Source organism: Aricia agestis, chromosome 20, assembly GCF_905147365.1.
Source record: "Aricia agestis chromosome 20, ilAriAges1.1, whole genome shotgun sequence".
Classification (NCBI taxonomy): Eukaryota; Metazoa; Arthropoda; class Insecta; order Lepidoptera; family Lycaenidae; genus Aricia; species Aricia agestis.
The window spans coordinates 6,390,542-6,415,278 of NC_056425.1; the positions used below are offsets into that span (position 1 = coordinate 6,390,542).

Sequence of the window (24,737 nt, forward strand, 5' to 3'; positions counted from 1 at the left end):
TCCGTAGGCAAATGGCAAAAAACGGAACCCTTATAGATTCGTCATGTCTGTCTGTCTGTCTGTCTGTCTGTCCGTCCGTATGTCACAGCCACTTTTCTCCGAAACTATAAGAGCTATACTATTGAAACTTGGTAAGTAGATATAGTCTGTGAACCGCATTAATATTTTGATACAAAAATGGAAAAATTATTAAAAATTTTAGGGGTCCCCATAGGTACAACTGAACTTTTCATCTAAGTTATGCGTATTTATGGATAGGTCTTAAAAAACCATATTGAGGTTTAAAATATAATTTTTTTCTAACCTGAATGGTTTGTGAGACTCTTCCAAAGTGGTAAAATGTGTGCCCCCCCCTCTAATTTCTAAAGTAGGGGCATGATAAGTCTAAAAAATATATATGATGTACATTACTATAAAAACTACCAACGAAAATTGGTTTGAACGAAATCTAGCAAGCAGTTTTTTTTATACGTCATAAATTTTACCTTAAACCAACAAAAAAAATTTTTTTTCATCTAACCTAAACGCGTAGGTTAGATGAAAATTTTTTTTCTATGAATAGGTCTTCAAAAATCATATTGAAGTTTCAAAAATATTTTTTTCTAGCCTGAATAGTTTGCGAGAGAGACTCTTCCAAAGTGGTAAAATTTGTGTCCGGGGGGGACACAAATTTTGCCTCTTATTTCTAAAGTAGATATATATATCAACGAAAATTGGTTTGAACGAAATCTAGCAAGTAGTTTTTTTATACGTCATAAATGGTAAACCTTAAATTCACTTTCATGAAATCAACTGAAACATAAAAATAAATCAAAAACCTTTAATTTCATAAAAAAATAAACCTTATTGTTGCTGCGGAACCCTTCATGGGCGAGTCCAACTCGCACTTGGCCGGTTTTATATTGTAAGTTTACTATTAATTTACAACTAATATTCGAATTTCGATAATTTCGACAACGAAATTAGTAAGTATAATTTATTTTGATTGATTTCTACTAAAACGGCCAATCACATTAGAGCCTTTAGGTTGTAAGGTATCACTAGAATCTCCTTTCATGAAAAAAAAAATAGATCTAAAGAGTAGGAATAACAAGACTTTTTTATTCACTTATACTTTTATTGTCACAAAACACTTCCGGTAACATTTTTTAACCCCTCAAGTGAACGTGCACTTTCTAACCCCGCCATCCTCCACCTCTGCCCCATCCGCCTCCATGACCCCATCCTCCACCGCGACCCCATCCGCCCCCATAGCCTCCGTGACCCCAACCCCCATAGCCTCCGTGACCCCAACCCCCATTGCCGTAACCACCTCCCCAGTGACGGTTTTCTGCGAGCTCCAGAGACTCCAAAGTCTCGGGTTTAGCTTCTAGAGCCCCATCATGGGGTGCCAGAGCGGGCAACGCGGCTGCGTAGGCAACGCACACCAACAGTAAAACGTAGATTACCTGAAGTAAGAGATAGTAGAATTATTTTATAACTTTTCTTAATTGTTTCGTGTTTTCCGAAACACACACTTACTTATTATATTATAATTTATGTCTTTTGTCACGTTTTATTAAAACAGCTAGCAAAGCTCGGTCTTCTACTAAATATTAAATGAAAACATTTTTAAATTGTTTGATTATTATTATTTAAACCCAAATATATATAAGTAATTATTAATTATGTAGCATTTCGTTTAATTAAAATCAAGCATAGGCAAAAAACTAAAAAGTTAAGACATCTTTTTAATTTTTTTTTTATCTTATTAAGTATTTGAAATTGAAAATCGGTATAAATTTTCTTTGTCATTAACTTTTGTATTTCAATTTTAAAACATATTGGATTCTAAAAAAAATAAATTATGGGACACTACTTGTGGCATTTAAAAAATCAATTTACCTTCATGTTCGTCACTTTGCAACACCAAGAAACTTGTGAACTTCGAGGTGTACCCGACCTGTTTATATGTACTTATTACACATGACCACCCATTCAGGTGTTCATATAGTACCTATATACGTTTAGTACATACCCGGTAAATCAGCAATAATTATTACATAAAGGTATAATAGTTGTAGACCAAGAGCCAGAATACGTATGTGTTGTAAAATACTGCATGCTTCTACGCATGCACATGGTGCGATTTTTTATACCGGGAGACAGCCGCGATTATAGGCCATTAAAATAACACATTTGTTACAAAATTCGAAAAATAGGTACCTAAAACAATGTTTTTTAATTTCATTGTCCTTTGTTTTATGAGTACGTTGGGTAAAATATACAAATAGACATGCGCCCGCCGCGCGCCGTATCTCTAAATGGCATATTAAAGTAAAGACAGTTATGAAAGAATTTAATGAAAATATTCGCAATATGGTTTACTGTATAATCCACAGGTATAGTCGCACCTATTAAACTCTGTTTATTTGTGTTAAAAAATAAATAATTGTAATTATTGCAATAATTGTAACATACCTTGCGATCAAAGGTTCAAATTCTACAGTATTAGGCTAGTTATTAATTTCACCTTTGCAAATATAACTTTGTGTGAAAATGATTAATAATCATTTTCACAAAAAAAAAAAAACAATATTTGAATATTTTAAACAGTAGAAACCCATTAAATGTTGAATGAGAAATATGCCTTTTAAATGACACCGAAGTCCGAAAGTACTGTGCGCCATAGTATGACGTCATATTTCTTGTAACTATTTTATACTTTCTTTATTGATTTTTTTTATGTGCTAATAAACGTACGAGCCTAAGAGTGCCAAAAAAGAAAAGAATTAAATTATAAGAAATGTGAAATCAGTTGTAATGTTGAAAACATTTGGAGAAAAGTTTTGGCCATTTTATTTCCCAACTACAGTAAATGGAGATAATATTATATAAACCGATATTTTATTTGAATTATTCAAGAAAATATATTTTACAGATCTTTCTAGGCTTATTCTTATTATTTATCTACAGATAAACAAATATTAAATGACTAGACGTGTGATGATGTCACATCCAAATCGGAAGTACTTATTTACCGCAAAAGCGTTTTCGTCAGTACAGATAAAAAAATATCAAATCATATTTTCAAATCTTCTTTATTTATTAATAATAATTCATAAGCTTTTATTTCATGATAAAGGTAAAATACGGTTTCTTAGGCCAAGTTCTACTAGAAATATGCATTTGTTCAATGTAATTGAATAAGTATAGGTCAAGTAACCTATTACTGAGTACAAATTTTAGAAGATGCTTTAAAATATTATTGCGAGTCGGTAATCGGTTCCTCGACCGAGTTAGTTCTGGTGAATTCCAAAATTATAATTTTGAAACCGATTTAGAAAATAAAAATATTCTTTTTGCATTTTTTGTCTCTCAGACTATCCCCACATTTACCTGCTAGGATGAATCAGTAAGTTTACGCCTCCAAAGGGCTTAGAATGACTTAAGGTTTTTGAAGGCTATAATAATTCTGAAGGTGCACAAGTTTTATTTATTCAGATTTGAAAATAATATGTGACAACTGACATGAATAATTAAATGAAACTTCTAACGGCCGTTCCCAATATTTGATCTATCTCTGGTTTTGCCCTACCAGAGATAGGAATAGGCCTCTTGGATATCTCTAGTGGCGCGGCGAGTGGCAGATTCAGGCAACACGTGGGTGTCAGAGTGCGATCAGCTGTGAAATACGGTTTACTAGTTAAAAATGAAAACACGTTGAAAACGTTAAAAAGTGCTCTGCTCTGAATAAGGAAAATATGGGCGTTACGAGATCAAATAAACTGTTGTGTTGTAGGGTGCAAAAATTCCCAATCTCGGATTCGTATATTAACGTTTTATTCGTTTCTGAGACGGAATTGGGAAACGTATCGAAATCAACATGCCGATTATTAATCATGCTTAAATCTAAATCTCGCATGAATATTTCTAAAATATCACGTGCAAGTTATTTTTAATACCATTGTTTTATGTATAACAATATATATTGTAATTGAAAAAACGATATAAATAAAATTATTGTCGCTTCAATATTTATTACTAATTCCTTCAATTCCTTCAATATTCACTTTCGCATTTATAATATTATAATACTAATATACTAATTAATGATATTACTAATTTACTAATAATATTATAAGTGCGAAAGTGTGTCTGTCTGTTACCTCTTAACGCCTAAACTGCTGAACAGATTTTGCTGTTTGGCATGGATAACTCCATAATATATTCTTAAGAGTCCCGAAAAAGGACATAGACAGTGGCGTAACTATAAGATCCGGGGCCCGTGGCAAATTGATGGGGCTCTATCAGTAAAAATCGTCACGTGTATAATAAACAATATTATGTACTTAAAAATTTTTGCCCATTTGGGTCGGGGGCCCGTGGCATTTTGCCAGCCATATATTTACGCCACTGGACATAGGATACTTTTTGTCTCGGGAAAATGTACGGTTCCCGAATCCCGCGCGATTACTTCGTTGTGCAAGAGTTATGGCACAACGGAGTTACGGGCGTCATCTAGTAAAATTATACTTATTACATACTAGCTGTTGCCCGCGACTTCGTCCGCGTGGACTTCAGTTTATAGCGCGCGATGTCAACAAAATTGGTGTCAAAAGCTTTTATAAAAAAACCCTGGTACCCCTTAAATCAATACAGCTGTGCAGTGTGCACACAATAAGTATTTCATTTTTTTATATTAAACTTTATATTTTATGCCAAATTTTAAAGCTTATTTAGCCCTCCAATTACACAACTTTACCCATAAACTATTTATCATTGATAGATTTAAGGTTACGTCACTGCACAGATAAAGTACTGAGTTATTTAATACCGTAGAATAGATATAACAATCGAAAAAAATCGAAACTTAAATGTAAGATGATACCACGTCTTATAGAAAGACTTTTGAGCAAGCGTCAGCGCGATGTAGAAGACGCACGGCGCCATCTATTATGAATTGTTGGAACTAACTTAATTTGAACAAATTTACGCATTTTCACCCCCTTACAACCCTTTTTTCCAGTAAAAAAGTAGCCTATGTCCTTTCTCAGGCTTTAGACTATCTGTATACAAAATTTCATTACAATCGGTTCGGAAGTTTTGGCGTTTGGCGTGAAAGCGAGACTGACAGACAGACAGACAGACAGACAGAGATACTTTTGGCGTTTGGCGTGAAAGCGAGACTGACAGACAGACAGACAGACAGAGATACTTTCGCATTTATAATATTAGTATAGATTATGTGCACACTGCACAGCTGTTTTTGGGTATTTTGATTAATTAAGGGCCGCGCTACACCGGAATGGCGCTGCCATGCGAGGCGAGCACTTTCAGCGCTGCCATTCCGGTGTAGCGCGGCCCTAAGAGGGGTACCACTTACCAGGGTTTTAAAAAGTTTTTAAATTTGACACAAATTTTGTTGACACCGCGCGCTATAAACTAAAGTACACGCAGACGATGTCGCGGGCAACAGCTAGTTATGAATAAAAACAATATTATATAGTAAAGTAGGTAGGTATGATTAGTTCTGTTACAATAATAAAGTAAAAAATAAAACGCCATCTGTTTTCATATATTAGAATTAAAATGTTGATTGCATTGATATATTTTCTGGATGGAATATAGGCCAACACGGTACACTCGAACTCCTTTATTTTAGAGCGCCTTCTGTTGTCAACTTGTCACATATATTAGAAATGCAGTAGGAGTTCTATAAGATAAGATAGATTGATTATTATTATACCAAGTGATTATATTATTAAACATAATATTCTAACGTATTAAAAACTATAAACAAAAACATACTAACTAATAAGTATGATTAGTTCTATGTTACAATAAAGTAAAAAATAAAACGCCATCTGTTGAATCGTATTAGAACTAAAATGTTCATTGCATCGATATATTTCTGGATTTTTTATAATATTATATACATAAAATATGTTTAAGATTTTTGAAATTTTATTTTAATACACATCCAAGACCCAGGAACATTGAAAACTTTTTGTTCCGCCTGCGGGACTCGAACCCAGGACCCCCGGGATGAGCGCTGGCCACGCGCAATGCGAATTCATTTTCATCGATATTTTCATGGAAATAAGATATTTTCCCACATCAAAATGTAGCCTATGTCCTTTCTCAGACTCTAGAATAACTGTATACAAAATTTCATTGCAATCGGTTCAGTAGTTTTGGCGTGAAAGCAAGACAGACAGACAGACAGACAGACAGACAGACAGACAGACAGACAGACAGACAGAGATACTTTCGCATTTATAATATTAGTATGGATTAATCATAAAAATCAAAGAAAAATTTCTTTGATAATGAAATACATCTGCATTTTCCATTTTTATTTTGCATGTATGATTGAAAAGTTGCTGAAAATATATTTGTTTAGATTATTCAATACAATAGCTCCACTTTCACGTCGTACAGTCGATTACCTACTCTGGTCTGTGGTATTACTTTTACACGGATGATTCGTTCTCCATCATCATGGATTTCGAAGACTTCATGAACATGATTGCTTTGGAATTAGTTTGTGCTCTATAATTTTTAATGAGTTAAACAACCTGTTTTTAGTAATAAGTAGTAACTAAGAAGATGATCTTACAAATAAATAAATACAAAGTAAAAAATTATATTCAATGAATTTGAAATAATATTTCATGATCGTGTATATTTGTAAATATAGCTTTCGATAAGTACTGATTTTCCGCGAAAAAAGTCTGCGGAAATATTATGAAGTCCACAATCACTAATAACTTGGCTCATTACTTTTTATTGTGCTAAAAATATAAACAATTACCAAAAAAGTGCAGTGACTTGTATGAGAATCATATGAGAAAAGCGCCCGTGAGTTTCCGCCGTCAACCGACCCGCGGCGTTGCCGTAGCTTAGCAACGATATCCAAGAGGCCTATAGCTCACAATTGACATAAAATATAATTATGTCTCTAATGTCTAATGTTAGCTATTCCTATCTCTAGTAGGGCAAAACCAGAGATAGATCAAATATTGGGAACCGCCGTTAAACGATGATTTGTATAATATTATGGCATTTTTAACAACGAGAAAGGCTGTTCCGCATTCCGCGGGGATCGGGGATTCCCAATGCAGATTTGTTAAAGGTAAGTTGTTACCTTACCCATTCAGCGGTACTCCAACCTGCCAAGGCCACAAGAACTCAAGACTCCTCACTCCGGAGATGTGGCATTTCTATAGAACTAGAGATCGCCCAATGGTCGAAATTCGACCTTAGTTCAACGACATTAGGAAGTCCTAATCATATATTTTCCATTTTTAAATCGTTAGTTTTGAAAAACTTTTAGTACGGGAGCCCTAGAACATTTTTTTTTTGATTACTAACAAGCTAATTTTTTGTGAGTATGTAGGTAGATTCTGCACTGAAGCCTTTAGAGGCATCCGCTGGCAGAGTCGCGGTTGTGTATTCCGCGTATCCCGTGGCTCTGCCTTAAGCGGAAGGGCAGGAACACCGTTGGGGTTTTAGTGGGTATGCCCGGGCGCGGCCCTCCGCCCCCAGGGAGTCCCACATACCCCGGTAGCCCTCCCCAGACTGCCGGGGATGCGTAAACGCATTTCCCCAACAAAAAAAAAAGATAGCTTCATTTTGATAAGACGAACAACATTTTTATTTTCGAAAAATCTTGAAAGTGGTAGCTAACAGAGATAGAAAGGATTTCATTCTCGTACTTTGACTTGATGGTCCTAAAATATGGATTGTTTTATTTGTAGGACAATGTTACTCTTAAATTATATAACTATTTACCTATCAATATACAAAAAATCAGCTTGTGAGGGTTCCGTTTTAGGGTTCAGTAGTCAACCAAGTTTTGTTGATTACAGAACCCTATAACGGAACCCTACAAAATTACCCTAATTTCGCTTCACCCTTAAAAATTAATTATAACAACCCTGCAGTTGTGCCAACATAACTGCAGCGTTGTTAAAATTAAGAGCATTTAGTCATAAATATTATGAAGGGCTGAATATTATGATGAACTGACTTTCTGATCACGCAGATGTTACCATAATGACAAGCCTTTTTAGGTATCACGCTAGTTGCTCCATAACTTTACAAAATATGATTTTTTAATATAACTTTATTATATTTTAGCCCAGGTTCCATGGCGCATTTACTATCTAGCTAATTTTCCGTGAGTAGCTTCATTTTGATAAGGCGCCTAACAATTTCCTGTGCGAAAATTCTTGATTGCGGTAGCTAATAGAGGTAGCAAGGTTCGATTTGATGATTCTCAAATATTTACTAACTGGATTTATTTTTATTAAATTTTAAGCTAATTTTAAGATAATTAATAATTATCAAAATATTTCGAAAACATCTTTGACTTAAAAAATTTATGGTTTGAGCAAAGAGTCTCCTTCTAACGTGTATCTTCCTAATCTTTTAAAAATGATTACTAACAATAGCTGATTTCTTAGTAAATACTAATTAATTTTTATTTAGCAGTTATATTGTCCTACGAATTCCGTGGTATGTTATCTCGGTCCTACGATACAAAAGTAGAACTATAGCTCTACCATGAGTTTAAAGCTATAGTATTTATCGGTACTCGATACCGACTACCGTAAATTTTTTGTATGGGAAATTTTACAGCGCCTCTAGCGGTTACTTGCGGAACTAAAATCGCCATACTAAATATTTACATAGTCGGTATCGAGTATCGATAAATACTATAACTTTAAACTCATGGTAGAGCTACTGGCCTTCATAGCTACACTGCCATCTTTAAAGTATGAAAATAAGTTTTTTTTTTTTTTTTTATGAAATAAGGGGGCAAACGAGCAAACGGGTCACCTGATGGTAAGCAACTTCCGTCGCCCATGGACACTCGTAGCATCAGAAGAGCTGCAGGTGCGTTGCCGGCCTTCTAAGGGGTAATAGGAGAGGGTAGGGAAGGGAATAGGGGAGGGTACGGAAGGGAATAGGGGTGGGTACGGAAGGGAATAGGGGAGGGTACGGAAGGAAATAGGGGAGGGTAGGGAAAGGAAAAGGGTAGGGGATTGGGCCTCCGGTAAACTTACTTACTCGGCGAAACACAGCGGAAGCGCTGTTTCACGCCGGTTTTCTGTGAGGACGTGGTATCTCTCCGGTCGAGCCGGCCCATTCGTGCCGAAGCATGGCTCTCCCACGTCAAAAGTTCCCAGATATTTTTTGAATACCTATACTACATATTATTTTTGTGTAAAATACCAACATTTTACGTTTCTTTGTCATCAAAGCAGGTTTTGGAGATAAGATCAAAACACTGTATGATTATTGTAAGCAGGTACTTACAATGCGGAAAATGGTGCCTTTACTTATGTGTACGTCGGAATATAAAAAATACTAGAATATGTTGCCTCCGCGATGCGACGTCGCGTCGTGTGTACAAACCGTATTTTTTACGACAATAATAATACACATGGGAGAGCCTTGCTTCGGCACGACCCGGCTCGACCGGAGAAATACCACGTTCTCACAGAAAACAGGCGTGAAACAGCGCTTGCGCTGTTTCACGCCGAGTGAGTGAGTTTACCGGAGGCCCAATCCCCTACCCTTTTCCTTTCCCTACCCTCCCCTATTCTCTTCCCTTCCCATCCCTACCCTCCCCTATTACCCTATTCCTTCTTAAAAGGCCGGCAACGCACCTGCAGCTCTACTGATGCTGCGAATGTCCATGGGCGACGGAAGTTGCTTTCCATCAGGTGACCCGTTTGCACGTTTGCCCCATTATTTAAAATAATAATAATAATAACAAGTAGTTTATTTTCATGTATGGGTGATGAATGAAGTCACATAATCCATACTTGATATTATAAATGCGAATGTGGGTCTATCTGTCTGTCTGCCTCTTCTTCACGCCCAAACCGCCGAACCGATTTTGCTGAAATTTGGTATGGAAATACTTTGAGTCCTAGGAAAGGACATAGGATACTTTTTTATCCCGGAAAATGTACGGTTTTCGCAAAAAACGAATTTTGGCGCAACAGCCGCAACATACATTATAGTCAGACCACAGACGGTATTTTATTAAAATTTTGATTTAGGAACAGCGTTGCCAGATTTTTTTATATGCCAAGTCGGGACTTTGGATCTTTTTGAATGAAAAAGCGGGATTCTTCAGTCAAAAGCGGGACAAAGTAAAAAAATGTATAAAATAAAAAGTTTAAATAACGTTTACGTGACAATAGATAGCAAAAGAAGTACAGCACGCTGCACGTACGTTCGGGCTTTCCCCGAAAAGCGGGACTGAGCCTATCCCGCGCGGGACATATTTTAATTTTGATGAAAATATCGGGACGTCCCGCCAAAATCGGGACGTCTGGCAACGCTGTTTAGGAAGCTCCTCACAACTTCATTGTCCAGCAATTCGTGTATGAATTGTACAGTATCCCAATATCGCTTCAGCGAAGAAAGATAATGGACCGACAGACCAAAAGACATACACGCGTACTCATTTTTAGGGTTCCGTAGCCAAATGGCAAAAACGTAACCCTTATAGATTCGTCATGTCTATCTGTCTGTCTGTCTGTCTGTCCGTCCGTATGTCACAGCCACTTTTCTCCGAAACTGTGAGAGCTATACTATTGAAACTTGGTAAGTCGATGAAGACTGTAAATCGCATTTAGATTTTGATACAAAAATGGAAAAAATATCAATAATTTTAGGGGGAAACAAAAAAATTTTTTTTTCATTTTGCCTATGCGTGTGGGGTATCTATAGATAGGTCTTTAAAAATCATATTAAGGTTTCTAACATAATTTTTTTCTAACCTCAATAGTTTGCGAGAGAGACTCTTCCAAAGTGGTAAAATGTGTGTCCCCCCCTCTAACTTCTAAAGTAGGGGCATGATAATTCTTAAAAAAATATATGATGTACGTTCCTATAAAAACTACCAACGAAAATTAGTTTGAACGAGATCTAGCAAGTAGTTTTTTTATACGTCATAAATGGTAAACCTTAATTTAACCTTCATTTAATCAACTGAAATATAAAAATAAATCAAAAACCTATTAATTTCATAAAAATAAATCTCATTGCTGTTGCGGAACCCTTCATGGGCGAGTCCAACACGCACTTGGCCGGTTTTTTTATTTTTGGTGTAAGTTATAGAGTAGTAATAAATATAAAATCACTTTAAGGATAATTTTATTTACTTCATATTAGGACTTAGGTTAGAGGTAGGAAAGGCAAAACAATATGTTGCTTTATGATAATATTATATCTTTTATTATAATTTATAGGTAAGCTTAGTTTAATTATGGCATTTTTGTCATGGCCTAACTTGAAGACATTTTGTTATAACTTCAGACGATGACTTGTGGGCAGAGTAAAAAAAAAACGTTTATTTTGCTAAGGAAATCTATAATAGTTCCTGGCATTTTTGGCAGGGCGTTTAGTTAAAATTCATACAATTAAACAAACAATGTACGAGATTTGACATGTCAAGCCATGGTCAAGTCTCATAAATATTTGCTCAAAGCCTCGATGTTGATATCGCCAAACGCATTTTGACCAAGATGCAGCTAATCGATATAATAACATAATTCTGCTAAGGATTTGCTATAAACTACAATGGCAATACTGATTTCATCACAATCTTGGACAAATAATAAACTACATTCACTTTATTTCCCGAATCCTATACCGCCCCCTACACCGAAGCCGATACCACCCCCATGGCCTCCTCCATATCCACCCCCATAGCCTCCACCGTAGCCTCCTCCATGTCCACCCCCATAGCCTCCTCCATGACCACCCCCATAGCCTCCTCCATGACCGCCCCCATAGCCTCCTCCATAGCCACCCCCATAGCCCCCTCCATGACCGCCCCCATAACCTCCTCCATGACCGCCCCCGTAGCCTCCTCCATAGCCTCCTCCGTAGTTACCCCCATAGCCACCCCCATGGCTTCCACCCCAACCCCCATGCTTGAATTTTCTCCAATGTGTCTCTTCTGGCACCAAAGACTCATCCGTATCGGATTTCGTTTCAACAGTTTGTATTAGTTGGGGCTCTAATGCCTTAGCATCTTCTAGAACGGGCAACGCTGCTGCAAATGCAAGGCACCCCAAAAAGACGACGCTTGTCACCTGGAAATAAAGAAGTGAAAAAGTTAATTTAAAAGTAAAATAGATTGTAAGTCGCTACGAGAAATTGCTATGTTATTTTAAGAAGGCTTTAATATAATTTTTAATTCACAAATGCTGAGTCTGTTTCACCACTTCCTAATAAGGGCTATCCAGTATCCACCACTTAACTTGACAGAGGAAGTATTCAGAATCTGTCAAAAAAGTTGTGAATAGCCTATTCGGCACTTTATCAGAAAGTGGTGAAACAGGCCCTAAATGTATTAACTTTTTATGATGGTGACAATAATGTGTAATCTTAATTACATGGACCCCACGATTTCATACTCTCAAATGAAATCCGAGGCATACATTTTAATGCAATTTTAATTCATGAAGCCCATAGCCTTTTTATGCCCCTCTATATGTCTTTACTTGTATCAAAATCGGTAAAATTTTTTTGATCCTAGGCAAACAATTAATGATAAATCACATTAGTATGAATAATAAACAAAATACGCAATTAAAATTAATTGTGAGATACAATTTACATGAATACTACAAAAAGTTTATAAACTTTAACAAGGTTTTTGTGCTATCTCGTAATTTGATACAGTTTAATTTTGTTCAAAATATTGACAGGATACTATTAAAATAATTATAATATTATTTAATACATTTTAACTACTAGGTAGTTTCAGTAACACTTGTGATTAAACTTCTGATTCTAATTTCATTTTTTTTAACATAAAACCTTACCTTCATTTTGAAAATTCCAGCTCCTTTTTTTTTTATTTGGAGCTCTGAATCGCACTTGGTCTTGACACACGTTTGCGATTAGATCGAGGATGGTCGGAATATATACGTACTGAATCATTGTTTCATTGTAGGCGTCTACAGCGCGTCCAGAATTATTTTTCCTTTGATATAACCTTTATGCCTTCACCTTAAGGGTAATTTTTATACAATCTTGGAAACTAACGGACTCTACATAGAGCAATTTGCGAAGGTCATTTACACGTAGCAATTTAAATATTATAGTTTTTATGATAAATAGATATTTAATGTGAAACAATTATGAGTATTGTTCATGTCATCAGTAATCGTTTGTGTGCTTCCGAGATTATTGAGCTTTTATTACTAGAATTAATAGGAAATATAGTATGTCACAATGTTTATACCTATATTATCAAAATGTTTTATACAAAGACATTTTGGTATTCATTGGACATAGCTAGTCAGGGGCAGGCTACGTTGACAATGGATCGAATAGATAGGACAATATACTGGGTGTAACAAAACTAACTTATCATACTTTAGGGTATGTAGATATGGGTTATAATATAATATAGAGTTCGCTGTGAAAGTAGCAGCGCTGAAAGATTTTTTTTTTCACTTTTGTATGGGGAAGCTTGTGACGCTTAGGCGCTGGCCCTTACAAAAGTGAAAAAAATTGGTCTTTTAGCGCTGCTAGTTTCACAGTGAGCTCTCTACCAGGGACACATACACATTACACATCCTAAAATATTATCTGTTTTTAACCGACTTCCAAAAAGGAGGAGGTTATAATATGTTCGGCTGTGGATATTTTTTTTATTTGTTTACACCTGTAGGCTGTGAGGTTGTACCTGGGCAAATTAATTTTTGTGTATGTAAGCTGATTTTAAAAATTCTTCTATCAATAGAGACCTAGGTTTCTTGTGAGTGTTATAGAGTCACAGCTAGGCTTTAGTTACACTTTTATACTTGATAACTCTCTTACTTTGGACTGCTCCCGTATGGCTCCCTAGCTAAGCAGCTCTGGATTTATGTATAGGCAGTATAGGCTATAGGCTGCAGCGTCCTATGGCGCCCTAGGGGGGGCGGTAACATCCTAGGATGGCAGTGTTCGTAGGGGAAGCAAAATTAAAAGCCTATACTCATAAAAATTACAAATCCGGCAAGTATAACAAAAAACTTTTAAGTTTGATTTGGTCTTTACTTCTTACAAACCATTTTTTACTTAGTTACCTTCCATGGTATTCTATTTCGAAGATTTCAGATAATATAAGTAACATTTTAGAATTACTATACTGTACTCGGCGAAACATGGCGGTAGCGGTCATTGACTCCCTGTCAAAAACTTGTCATTTTCCATATAAACCGCGATTGACAATGAAGTGTCAGATGTTGTCAATCGCGGCTTTGTATAGGAAATGACAAGTTTTTGAGAGGGAGTCAATGGCCGCTACCCCCATGTTTCGCCGAGTACAGTATAGACCGTCTACTAAGTAAATTTTATAGTTATATAATATTGTCATTTTATGAGGAAAATAAATTGATGATCATTAACTAGAACCATCTCGATGAAGTCAGGTTTCAAACAAAAAATTCGTCCATTCTTCGGGCATGACATTGCGCTCATCATGTACTGTCTTTTGACTACTGTATAGTGACCACGAAAGAGTTTGTCGGTACAGTCAAAAGCATAAAAGCATAATACCATTAAGCCCGGCCGCACATTATCCGAAATTTCTGATTCATCAGAATTCTGACATGTCAAAATGTATGGGCGGGGCGGGGCGTCCGAATCTTTCTGATCAGAAATTCGGATAATGTGCGGCCGGGCTTAGACCTTAAATAATAAATAATATAGATAATAATATCTATGGACGCTTCACACCACTCAGTCTGGCCGCGTGGTAAGTACCTGAAGGACTTGTGTTACGGGTACCAACTACCAACTACCAACTACTAATTTCCTTTGGGATGAAAAAAATGAAAACAAAAAAGTTTTTTTATGAAATAAGGGGGCAAACGAGCAAACGGCTCACCTGATGGAAAACAACTTCCGTCGCCCATGGACAGTCGCATCATCAGAAGAGCTGCAGGTGCGTTGGCGGCCTTTTAAGAGGGAATACGGTAATAGGGGAGGGTAGGGAAGGAAATAGGGGAGGGTAGGGAAGGGAAAAGGGTAGGGGATTGGGCCTCCGGTAAACTCACTCACTCGGCGAAACACAGCGCAATCGCTGTTTCACGCCGGTTTTCTGTGAGTGGTATTTCTCCGGTCGAGCCGGCCCATTCGTGCCGAAGCATGGCTCTCCCACATCAAAAAGTTACACGATCTCTATCAAAACGTAAGCTGGAGAGAGAATAAGATAGTAGCAGGAGAGGAAGAAATATCCATCGGGCTTCAGCTCTCTTTCTATTCCAGGCCAAAATGTATGCCTGCTAATGCTATTTCGTTTCCACTTTTGCAGGCACTTCCGCGTCTGGAGTATAGCTCATTGTTTTATTTTTTTTTCTTAATTGCATGGAATAATCGATGACAGCTAAACTTTTTTTTCCTTTTCATTTATTTGATAGTAATGCTAATGACTAATGAGCAATAATATTATATCTAACTTATAATATTCTTATACAGTAATGTACTATGTATACCTGGAATAAAACAATAACAGAATTTTAAATTAATAACTTCAGAGTATTCAAAGACTAAGTATTCTTGTCTTATTAATTATCAAATTTTATTTTTGGTACATTACAATAACTCTTCTGGTTTGCAACACGAAAATTTGATGATAAACATTTTAAATAAAAGGAAAAAGAAAACCCAAAAGTAGTAAAATAAAAATATATTATTATTAAAGCTTAACATTTATTCGAATCACCAGATGCTTCCGTAGCTGATACTGATGGGGACACCGTATCCGTAGCCGCCATAGCCGAGTCCGCCGTAACCGTAGCCGTTACCGTAACCGTAGCGGCTGTAACCGTAGCCGTTGCCGTAACCGTTACCGTAACCGTAACCGTTACCGTAACCGCCCCAGCCGTGTCTGCCCCACCTAGACTCTTCGGGCTTCAGGGTCTCGTCAGCGTCAGGAGTGGGGAGGGCCGCTGCGAAGGCGACGATGGCCAGGAAGAAGAGGCACGTACGCTGTAAATGTCATTATAGTGAGAATACAAACTGAAACTTTTAATTTGGAAATTTGAGTTTGACGGAACTTTGAATGTACTGATTAGGGACCATCCATAAGATACGATTTTCATGATTTTTAGATCCCCCAACCCCCGCTCCCCCCTAGTGTGACATCTTGAACAAGGGATTTTTATATGGAGCCTGGTCAACCATTTTGTTTTTTTTTAAATTGCGTTCTAATTTTTTTGTATTGATGTTAGCTATCCATTTTTGAAAGAATTATTCGTGAACGCCATAAAAAAAATCAAAATGACGGACAAGTAGGTCGGCCAAAATCTTCATACCCCTTTACAATTTTCTTTCTAAAAATTAAAACCATCTCAACTGATCTCAACATTGTTATAAATTTTGCAATTCAATTTATGGTCCCTTATTTCTCCTCCCTGGTATTTAGTAATCTCTGGTGTTTCGGAGGGATTTATTTGAGTATTATCAAATTATGGGGAAGGATTCTGAATGTTTCTCTACAGAGTGTAACAAAAATAAGTGATAATACTTTAGGATGTGTACGTGTTCCTTGTAGAGAGTTCACTGTGAAAATAGCAGCTCTGAAAGACGAAAAAATTTTTTCACTTTTGTATGGGCAAGGGTTCGAGCGTCACGAGTTTCCCTATACAAAAGTGAAAAAAAAATTTGGTCTTTCAGCGCTGCTACTTTCACAGTGAACTCTCTACAAGGAACACGTACACACCCTAAAGTATTATCACTTATTTTTGTTACACCCTGTATAGTCTTATTCCAATTATCCTATAGGCCTCTTGGATATCGTTGCTAAGCTACGGCAACGCCGCGGGTCGGTTGACGGCGGAAACTCACGGGCGCTTTTCTCATATGATTCTCATACAAGTCACTGCACTTTTTTGGTAATTGTTTATATTTTTAGCACAATAAAAAGTAATGAGCCAAATTACTATTCAGTTTGGATTTCGGAATATTTCCACAGACTTTTTCCGCGGAAAATCTGTTTATCGAAAGCTATATTTACTTAAATATACACGATCATGAAATATTCTTTCAAATTCATTGAATATGATTTTTTACTGTGTATTTATTAATTTGTAAGATCATCTTATTAGTTACCTATTACTTATTAGTTATTACTAAAAACAGGTTGTTTACCCAATTAAAAATTATAGAGCACAAACTAATTCCAAAGCAATCATGTTCATGAGGTCTTCGAAATCCATGATGATGGAGAATGAATCATCCGTGTAAAAGTAGAGAACCACAGACGAGTAGGTAATCGACTGTACGACGTGAAAGTGGAGCTATGTATTAATTGTAAAATTAATTAATAGTTGAATAATGTAAACGAATATATTTTCAGCAACTATTCAACCGTACATGCAAAATAAAAATGGAAAATGAAGATATTGTATTTCATTATCAAAGAAAAATTTTAATATGTAATAATATATTATACATATTTACTAGATGACGCCCGCAACTCCGTTGTGCCATAACTCTTTAGTCGCGCGGGTTCGGGAACCGTACATTTTCCGGAGACAAAATGTATCCTATGTCCAGTGGCGTAACTATAGGGCTGGCAAAATGCCACGGGCCTCCGGCCCAAAAGGGCAACATTTTTTAAGTACATAATATTGTTTTATTATTAACGTGACGATTTTTACTGATAGAGCCCCATCAATTTGCCACGGGCCCCGGATCTTATAGTTACGCCACTGCCTATGTCCTTTTTCGGGACTTTTAAGGATATATGGAGTTATCCATGCCAAATTTCAGCAAAATCTGTTCAGCAGTTTAGGCGTTAAGAGGTAACAGACAGACACACTTTCGCACTTATAATATTATTAGTAAATTAGTAATATCAGTAATTAGTATATTAGTATGATCCTACTTTCTACTATCCTACTAATATTATAAAGGCGAAAGTTTGTTTGGATGTATGGATGTTTGTTACTCTTTCACGCACAAACTACTGAACGGATTTTAATGAAACTTTACAATAATATAGCTTATACATCAGAATAACACATAGGCTACAATTTTAACCGACGGGGAGGTGTTATGTTCGTTTTCTTATGTTCAACGATTACTCCGCCGTTTGTAAACCGATTTTCAAAATTTTTCTTTTGGTATATAGGGTATCATGTCAATTTAGTATTATATTCACAAAAGTGGTGATCTGATGAAGGATCCATAAGTAATCGAGGGAACTCCTCAAATTTCATAGGGAAACGTGTGGTGACTTCGGTTTCGTGAGAAGTATTCTAAGCATATGCTACCAACAAGTAAGATTTTGCACCGAGGTATACCTGGTATACCGTGGTTCAGAAGGTGCTGAGAGAACTCCTGATTCTTTATAGATACAAGTTTGGGAGTTTCGGCGTTGTTTTAAGAACGGAAAGCATATTATGCTACTATGCAAATTACATTCATCGTCATCATCATCACTACCATATTACATTATGCGTCGTCGATTATGAGCCTATTATGTGTTATTGGTTTTCATAGTCTTTTAGATCGAGACTCGAGTTTGTCAAGCGATAATTTAAAAAAATCTAATTATAAACCTGAAAATATGTTTGCTTGAACGCGCTAACCTCAGGAACTATAGGTCCGATTTAAAAACTTATTTCAGTGTTAGATAGCTTATTTATCGAGTAAGGCTATAGGCTATATTATAATGTGTATCTTAGCGTGATAATTCACGCTAAGACTAATACGACCAAAGAAACTCGGGAAAATGTGGGGAAAACGGGGGAAATATTAGAAAGGGTTTATCTCACGAACTACTGGAGCAATTTTTATGGCAATATTTGGCACAGATATAGAGATATAGAGTAGACCACGTGAAGAGAGTAGGGACATAAGCTTTTTTTTATGGGAAAATGTACGGTTTCCGTAAAATTCCTAATTTACGCGGGCGAAGCCGCGCGGGACATCTAGTAATAGTATAAATGCAAAAGTGAATATTGAAGGAATAAGTATTGTTCTGAAATATTGAACCGACAATAATTTTATTTGTTATTTTATATTTATATCGTTTTTAAATTACAATATATTATTATACTTAATGAAACAATGATATTAAAAATAACTTGCACGTGATATTTTAGAAATATTCATGCGAGATTTAGATTTAAGCATGATTAATAATCGGCATGTTGATTTCGATACGTTTCCCAATTCCGTCTTTTTCCGTGGGAATTTTTGCACCCTACAACACAACAGTACCTCGTACCGCCCATATTTTCCTATTTCAGAGCATTTTTAACGTTTTCAACGTGTTTTCATTAAAACTAGTAAACCGTATTTTACAGCTGATCGCACTCTGACGGACACGTGTTGCCTGAATCTGCCACTCACCGCGCCACTAGAGATATCCAAGAGCCCTATATCTTATATCTTTAAACGAGCAATTCTTGTATATATATATATATATATATATATATATATATATATATATATATATATATATATATATATAATTGGAATCTCGGAATCGGCTCCAACGATTTTCATGAAATTTAGTATATAGGGGGTTTCGGGGGCGATAAATCGATCTAGCTAGGAATCATTTTCAGAAAATGTCTTTTTATTCGTGTTTTATCGATAATCGATAAACTGAAAAATATGACTCTTCCTGACATCTATTGGCGAATAATAATACTATTTTGTAAGCAACTAATTGTTTTAACGACCAGCAGATGGCGTAGTTAAGTAACACGAATTCAATGAGTGTTTGCTATACCGAGCAAAGCTCGGTCATCCAGGTACTAATTATTAAAATATTATTCTTCATAATACGTTACGTTTTTCACAAGTAATAAATACATTTGGGTCTGTATACATAAAAAAATATTAGTCGCAGAATTTTTACTCATTTAACTGCCGCACCCAGAGTGGAACATTAATTACTTAAATTCAAAATTTTGACATAAGCCCCATACATTTTATCCGTCAAACTCTTCGTTAAATTGAAGGATAATCATAATTAAATGTCTCTGAGTACGTCGGTTATATTTTTTACTGACTGTACCTGTCATATTTTAAGCTTGAGGAGCTTAGGTCATCGAACCACATCAAAACTTTGCTAGTGGGCATGATTTCGTACTTTTCTATCATGCACAGGTCAGCTTCTTTATTTAACACGAGGATAATTATTTAGTATCTTCGAAATAAATAAAAAATGGAATGCATTGACCCCGGCCTACCATTTTACTATGGTATTTATATACTGTAGTAAAATTGGCCGGGGTCAATGCATTCAATTTTTTAGTTATATTAAATGCTTATGCATAAAAAACCGAATTTATCTGTACGGCTTAAGACAGGTCCGGATTACTATTTTTGATCCTCGACGAAAAAAGGGGAATGTAATAAGATTGACGCATATTCTGTCTGTCTGTCTGTTGCACAAAAGTTGCACAAACTAGCCCGCTGGAAAAGGATTTATCTATTTCATGAATGATTTTATAAGCAACTTCTAGTGATTTGATCGGTTCGATATTATGTATTCTGACACTTATTAGCGTTTTTTTTTAATTCCTAATTTAATATTATTATAATGAACCTCATAAGCAAGAAACAAGGTGTTAAACCAAATTGTGCTTAATTACAACCTCTTTAGTCATTACTACTGTTTAAGCAAGCAAAGAATTTATCTAACCGTACGGTTCAACGTGGTTTCAAATTTGAAACTTATCATCAATAGATAAAGTCGAAAATTGGTAACCGGCTATGTCTCCGACTGTACATTACGCACACAAAAATAAAGGCATTAATAAACACGTTATTGGGGATTTCCCCGGTACGTGTTGTAAGTGTAAGGTCACATACATTACGCAGATCCGCCAGGACCAAGCAGGCGTGGCCGAACGTGTTTAGCCGACCAAAAAGAAAGAAGTTCTTGTGGATTTAACTTGTATAATTTATTTAAATACACTATAATAATATTATATGTATATAATATTATTATAGTGAATTTAAACTTTTTTTTTCTCAAAAATGCAGAGTCAAAGAATTCAAAACTTAGAGTATGGCAACACTCACCAGTGCGTCAAGTGCGCGTTCGATTAACAGAAAAATGTTCTACAAGAAAGATACTTATGGTATAAAATGCCATTAACTCAAATACCAAACCGTACCGATATAGCTGTATTTTTTGGCCACGCTTATTGCCTAGATATTTTTATATACGTCTATCATTCAATTCCATAATCATTGATTTCTTCAAGAAAAACAGAGGACAAAAAGTAGAAGAATATTAAGTCAATGACCATGTAACAAAGGAAAAGCTTTTTCTTCTCTACCTATTTAGGGGGGTCAAATATTATGTGGATAAAAAATCTTAATGGCCGATTTACATTATTCCAATCCAGTGGTCCAATCCAGCACTCGATTACTATTATAATAATGTAAACGAGCACTGGAATGCTCTTGAATGCAATAAAAAAAAACCCTGGATTGGATCACTGGATTAAAATAATGTAAACCGACAATAAAGAATAAAAGGAGGTTGTATATAAAGTCTGACGTCACTACTACGATGCGTAGAATATGTAAATATCTTATTTAAGGTAAATAAACAGAAAGAAACCAGTTTTTATATTGAACCAGTTTCAAACCAAAAATCGATTAAATTAGTCACGGACCAAATTATATTTGCGAATTGCGATTATTATTCATGTTTTTGTCACCTTCAGAAGTTAAGTTATTTGATTAATGTTAATTTCAAGGCGAAGGGGTGTGGTCATTCGTCACCCTGTTTTTAGGGTTCCGTAGTCAACAAGGAACCCTTATAGTTTCGGTCTGTCCGTGTGTCTGTCTGTCTGTACGCGGTTTTACTCAGAGACTGTAGGACCTACAAATAACAAAGCTGTAATTAAGCATGAATGCAGATATTAATGAAAGACTTTTACTTAATGATGCCGACAAAATGGTGTATAAAATTAAAAAAATATATTTTTTTATGGTACCTCCCCTACGGATCAAGCGGGGATGATTTTCTTTTTCGCGTCCACCCCACCGTGTGGGGTGTCGTTGGATAGGTTTTTTAAAAATATTACGAGTATTCATAGATCATTATTCGATTTAGGGATCCATTTGTGAAATATGAAACTTCAAAACGGAAAAAACCGTTAGACTCCAGTGTCCGGGGTGGACACTGGAGTCTCCAGTGTCCACCCCTTCTACTAGCTAAACGGTTGCTTCTGGAAATGTGAAAAAATTCATGGCAGTAGGAAATATGCTAAATTTAAAAGGAAAATTATCACGGCTAAGAAGACATCATAAGTTATTGAGTAATAGTCGATCAACTGAAAAAAAAAATTCGGCGAAATATAAAGGAACTTTTCGTTCAAATTCCTTTAAACGTAACTGAAATGATATTGTTAGTGGTGTAAAACACGTTATAAATGTACATTCATTGACCATACAAAAATTATCAAATACTAGCGGTACTACGGAACTCTATATTGCGCGTGGCCCGACACGCACTTGGCCGGTTTTTTATTATTACTAGAGATCGCCCAATGGTCGAAATTCGACCTTAGTTTCAACGACATTAGGACTACTACCTATATTTTGTGAAAAAAAAATTGACTTTATCATATTTGTTTCAACTCTTGTCTCTGGGACACAGCTGATCTCAGACTGGCCGTGTAAGCATTGTCAGTATCTAAAATTCAATAAAAAAAAAACTATAATCCATTTTGAATTTGTCACCTTGTTGTCAACAGACTTCAACCATAAATAAAAGAGTATAATTCGTATTTATAGACTTGTCACTCAAAAATCTGTCATTTTTCCTAGTGTGTGTGTTGTAGTGTGTGTAATGTTTTATTTGTTAAAAAAATGTATGATAAAAGCATAATTTCAAAATAATATTAGCTCGATGCACTCCTTCACCATATAAACTATAACTGTGAAAAATTTCATTCACCTACGTTTCCCCATTTTTCGTCAAAAGGGATACAAAGTTTTTGGCTCACGTATTAATATATAGATTTTTTCAATTTAAGGCAATCTCCATTTGGTCCTTACATCCTTAGATTTGTCTGTAAAGCGGTATATTTTGAACGGTTTGAACGGATTCACATGGATATTATGAAATATACTTAATATTATTGTTAGTATCCGAAAAGGACTTAGGTGATTTTATGACTGGACACCTCTATTATATACATCAACACTTTTATTTTATTTTTACAAATTACAAAATTTTTAATTTTACATTTTTCTGTATTTTAATTATTATTATTATTGGTAAGTATATGGCTTTTAATATGGCTATATTTTTTAATTTCTAAAGTGAAAACAATAACATTAGTTGTTCTTAAATGAATTAAAAAGTATTAAATAATTCTTACTCACCATAGGCAGCTAGAGACCACCAAACCCCATAGGTTCAGGTGTAAGTGAAATTATTATTAAAAAAAAATTTTTTAATTTAAAAATAAAAAATTAAAACCGACTTCCAAGTGAAAACAAAAACATTACTCATTCTTAAATGAACTAAAAAGTATTCAATAATTCTTACTCTTTAGTAGTGCCTCTTTCAGAATTTGCCTAAGCCTCAACTATTTTTGTATACAATCTTCATAATTTTGAAGTCGTTTTAAATAAATTGATTAGCGGTTTTTGGATTGGATTTATTTTTAATCCCTAACCCAAAATAATTTAAAAATATAAAAAATGATATTTAATAAATTTGCTAAGTATATATGAGTTAAATAAAATTTTATTTTAACTTTACGAAATAAAAACACTAAAATTTAGAAAGAAATACAATAAAGATGATTTTACCAAAACAAAAAAAATATATAAAAAATACTTACAAGACTCATGTTTATATTTTTATAGGCTGGAGGATGTCACGACAAACTGTAATTTTTATACTAATTTAAATTATGGCGAGCGCCTCTATTTATACGAAAATTATTTTCGATACCAATAAAATAACGGAAAAGGGATACTAAACATTTGGCGATAAACATTTAAATACCTTGTTTAATATTCAACTGATTATAATAATTTTAATATACCGTGCAAAAATAATCGTAAAATGGGTTCCTTTTTATATTTCTTTTTTGATAATCACGTACCAGGGATGATTTTCTTTTTTTTTCATTTTTATAATCTTAACGTATTTATTAAATTTTTTATTAATAACTTACATAACTCATACATGGAGCAGGTGCGAGAAATACATCATCATCAATATAAATACATATACTTAAGTATATAAAAATATCAAGTATTTAACTGTAGGTACATTTCCCAACTATTCCAGCTGGTTACGAAAATATATTTATTGTTTGTAAGTGAACGAGGACTTTTTGATTACTGTCTCCCACAATTACAGAACCCTAAACGGAAACCTAACCAGCTGATTTTTTGTATAATTATAGGTTAATAGTTATATAATTTAAGAGTAACATTGTCCTACAAATAAAACAATCCATATTTTAGGACCATACAATCGAAATATTAAATCCTTTCTATGATCTATCTCTGTTAGAGCCTACCACTTTCGAGAATTTTCGTAGAGGAAATTGTTGTTCGTCTTATCAAAATGAAGTTACTCACGAAAAATTAGCTTGATAGTAATAAAAAAAAATGTTATAGGGAACCTATAGTAAGTACTTAGGTGTCCAAGAAAGGTTCCGTTCTAGTAGTTGAGGATAGTAGATAAGTAGGACGAAAGACATGAGAAAATACTAGGGTTCCGACTA

General features: G+C 35.2%; 3 protein-coding genes across 3 annotated transcripts; all 3 read right to left on the reverse strand.

The window, feature by feature from the left end:
* Positions 1 to 1,077: 1,077 nt before the first annotated feature.
* LOC121737147 (neuropeptide-like protein 29) lies at positions 1,078 to 2,020 on the reverse strand. Its single transcript, XM_042128716.1, has 2 exons — positions 1,885 to 2,020; positions 1,078 to 1,448 (listed from the first exon to the last, which is right to left on the reverse strand). Exons 1-2 carry the CDS (start codon positions 1,888 to 1,890, stop codon positions 1,176 to 1,178), a joined length of 279 nt encoding a protein of 92 aa, XP_041984650.1. The 5' UTR covers positions 1,891 to 2,020; the 3' UTR covers positions 1,078 to 1,175.
* Positions 2,021 to 11,223: 9,203 nt separating this feature from the next.
* Positions 11,224 to 12,922, reverse strand: LOC121737165 (glycine-rich cell wall structural protein-like). The gene is made up of 2 exons (XM_042128753.1): positions 12,840 to 12,922; positions 11,224 to 12,104 (listed from the first exon to the last, which is right to left on the reverse strand). The coding sequence occupies exons 1-2, from the start codon at positions 12,843 to 12,845 to the stop codon at positions 11,640 to 11,642; spliced, it is 471 nt and encodes a 156-aa protein (XP_041984687.1). The 5' UTR covers positions 12,846 to 12,922; the 3' UTR covers positions 11,224 to 11,639.
* Positions 12,923 to 15,726: 2,804 nt separating this feature from the next.
* On the reverse strand, positions 15,727 to 23,890 carry LOC121737402 (keratin-associated protein 6-2-like). The gene is made up of 2 exons (XM_042129076.1): positions 23,841 to 23,890; positions 15,727 to 15,996 (listed from the first exon to the last, which is right to left on the reverse strand). Exons 1-2 carry the CDS (start codon positions 23,847 to 23,849, stop codon positions 15,727 to 15,729), a joined length of 279 nt encoding a protein of 92 aa, XP_041985010.1. The 5' UTR covers positions 23,850 to 23,890.
* Between the last annotated feature and the right edge of the window lie 847 nt (positions 23,891 to 24,737).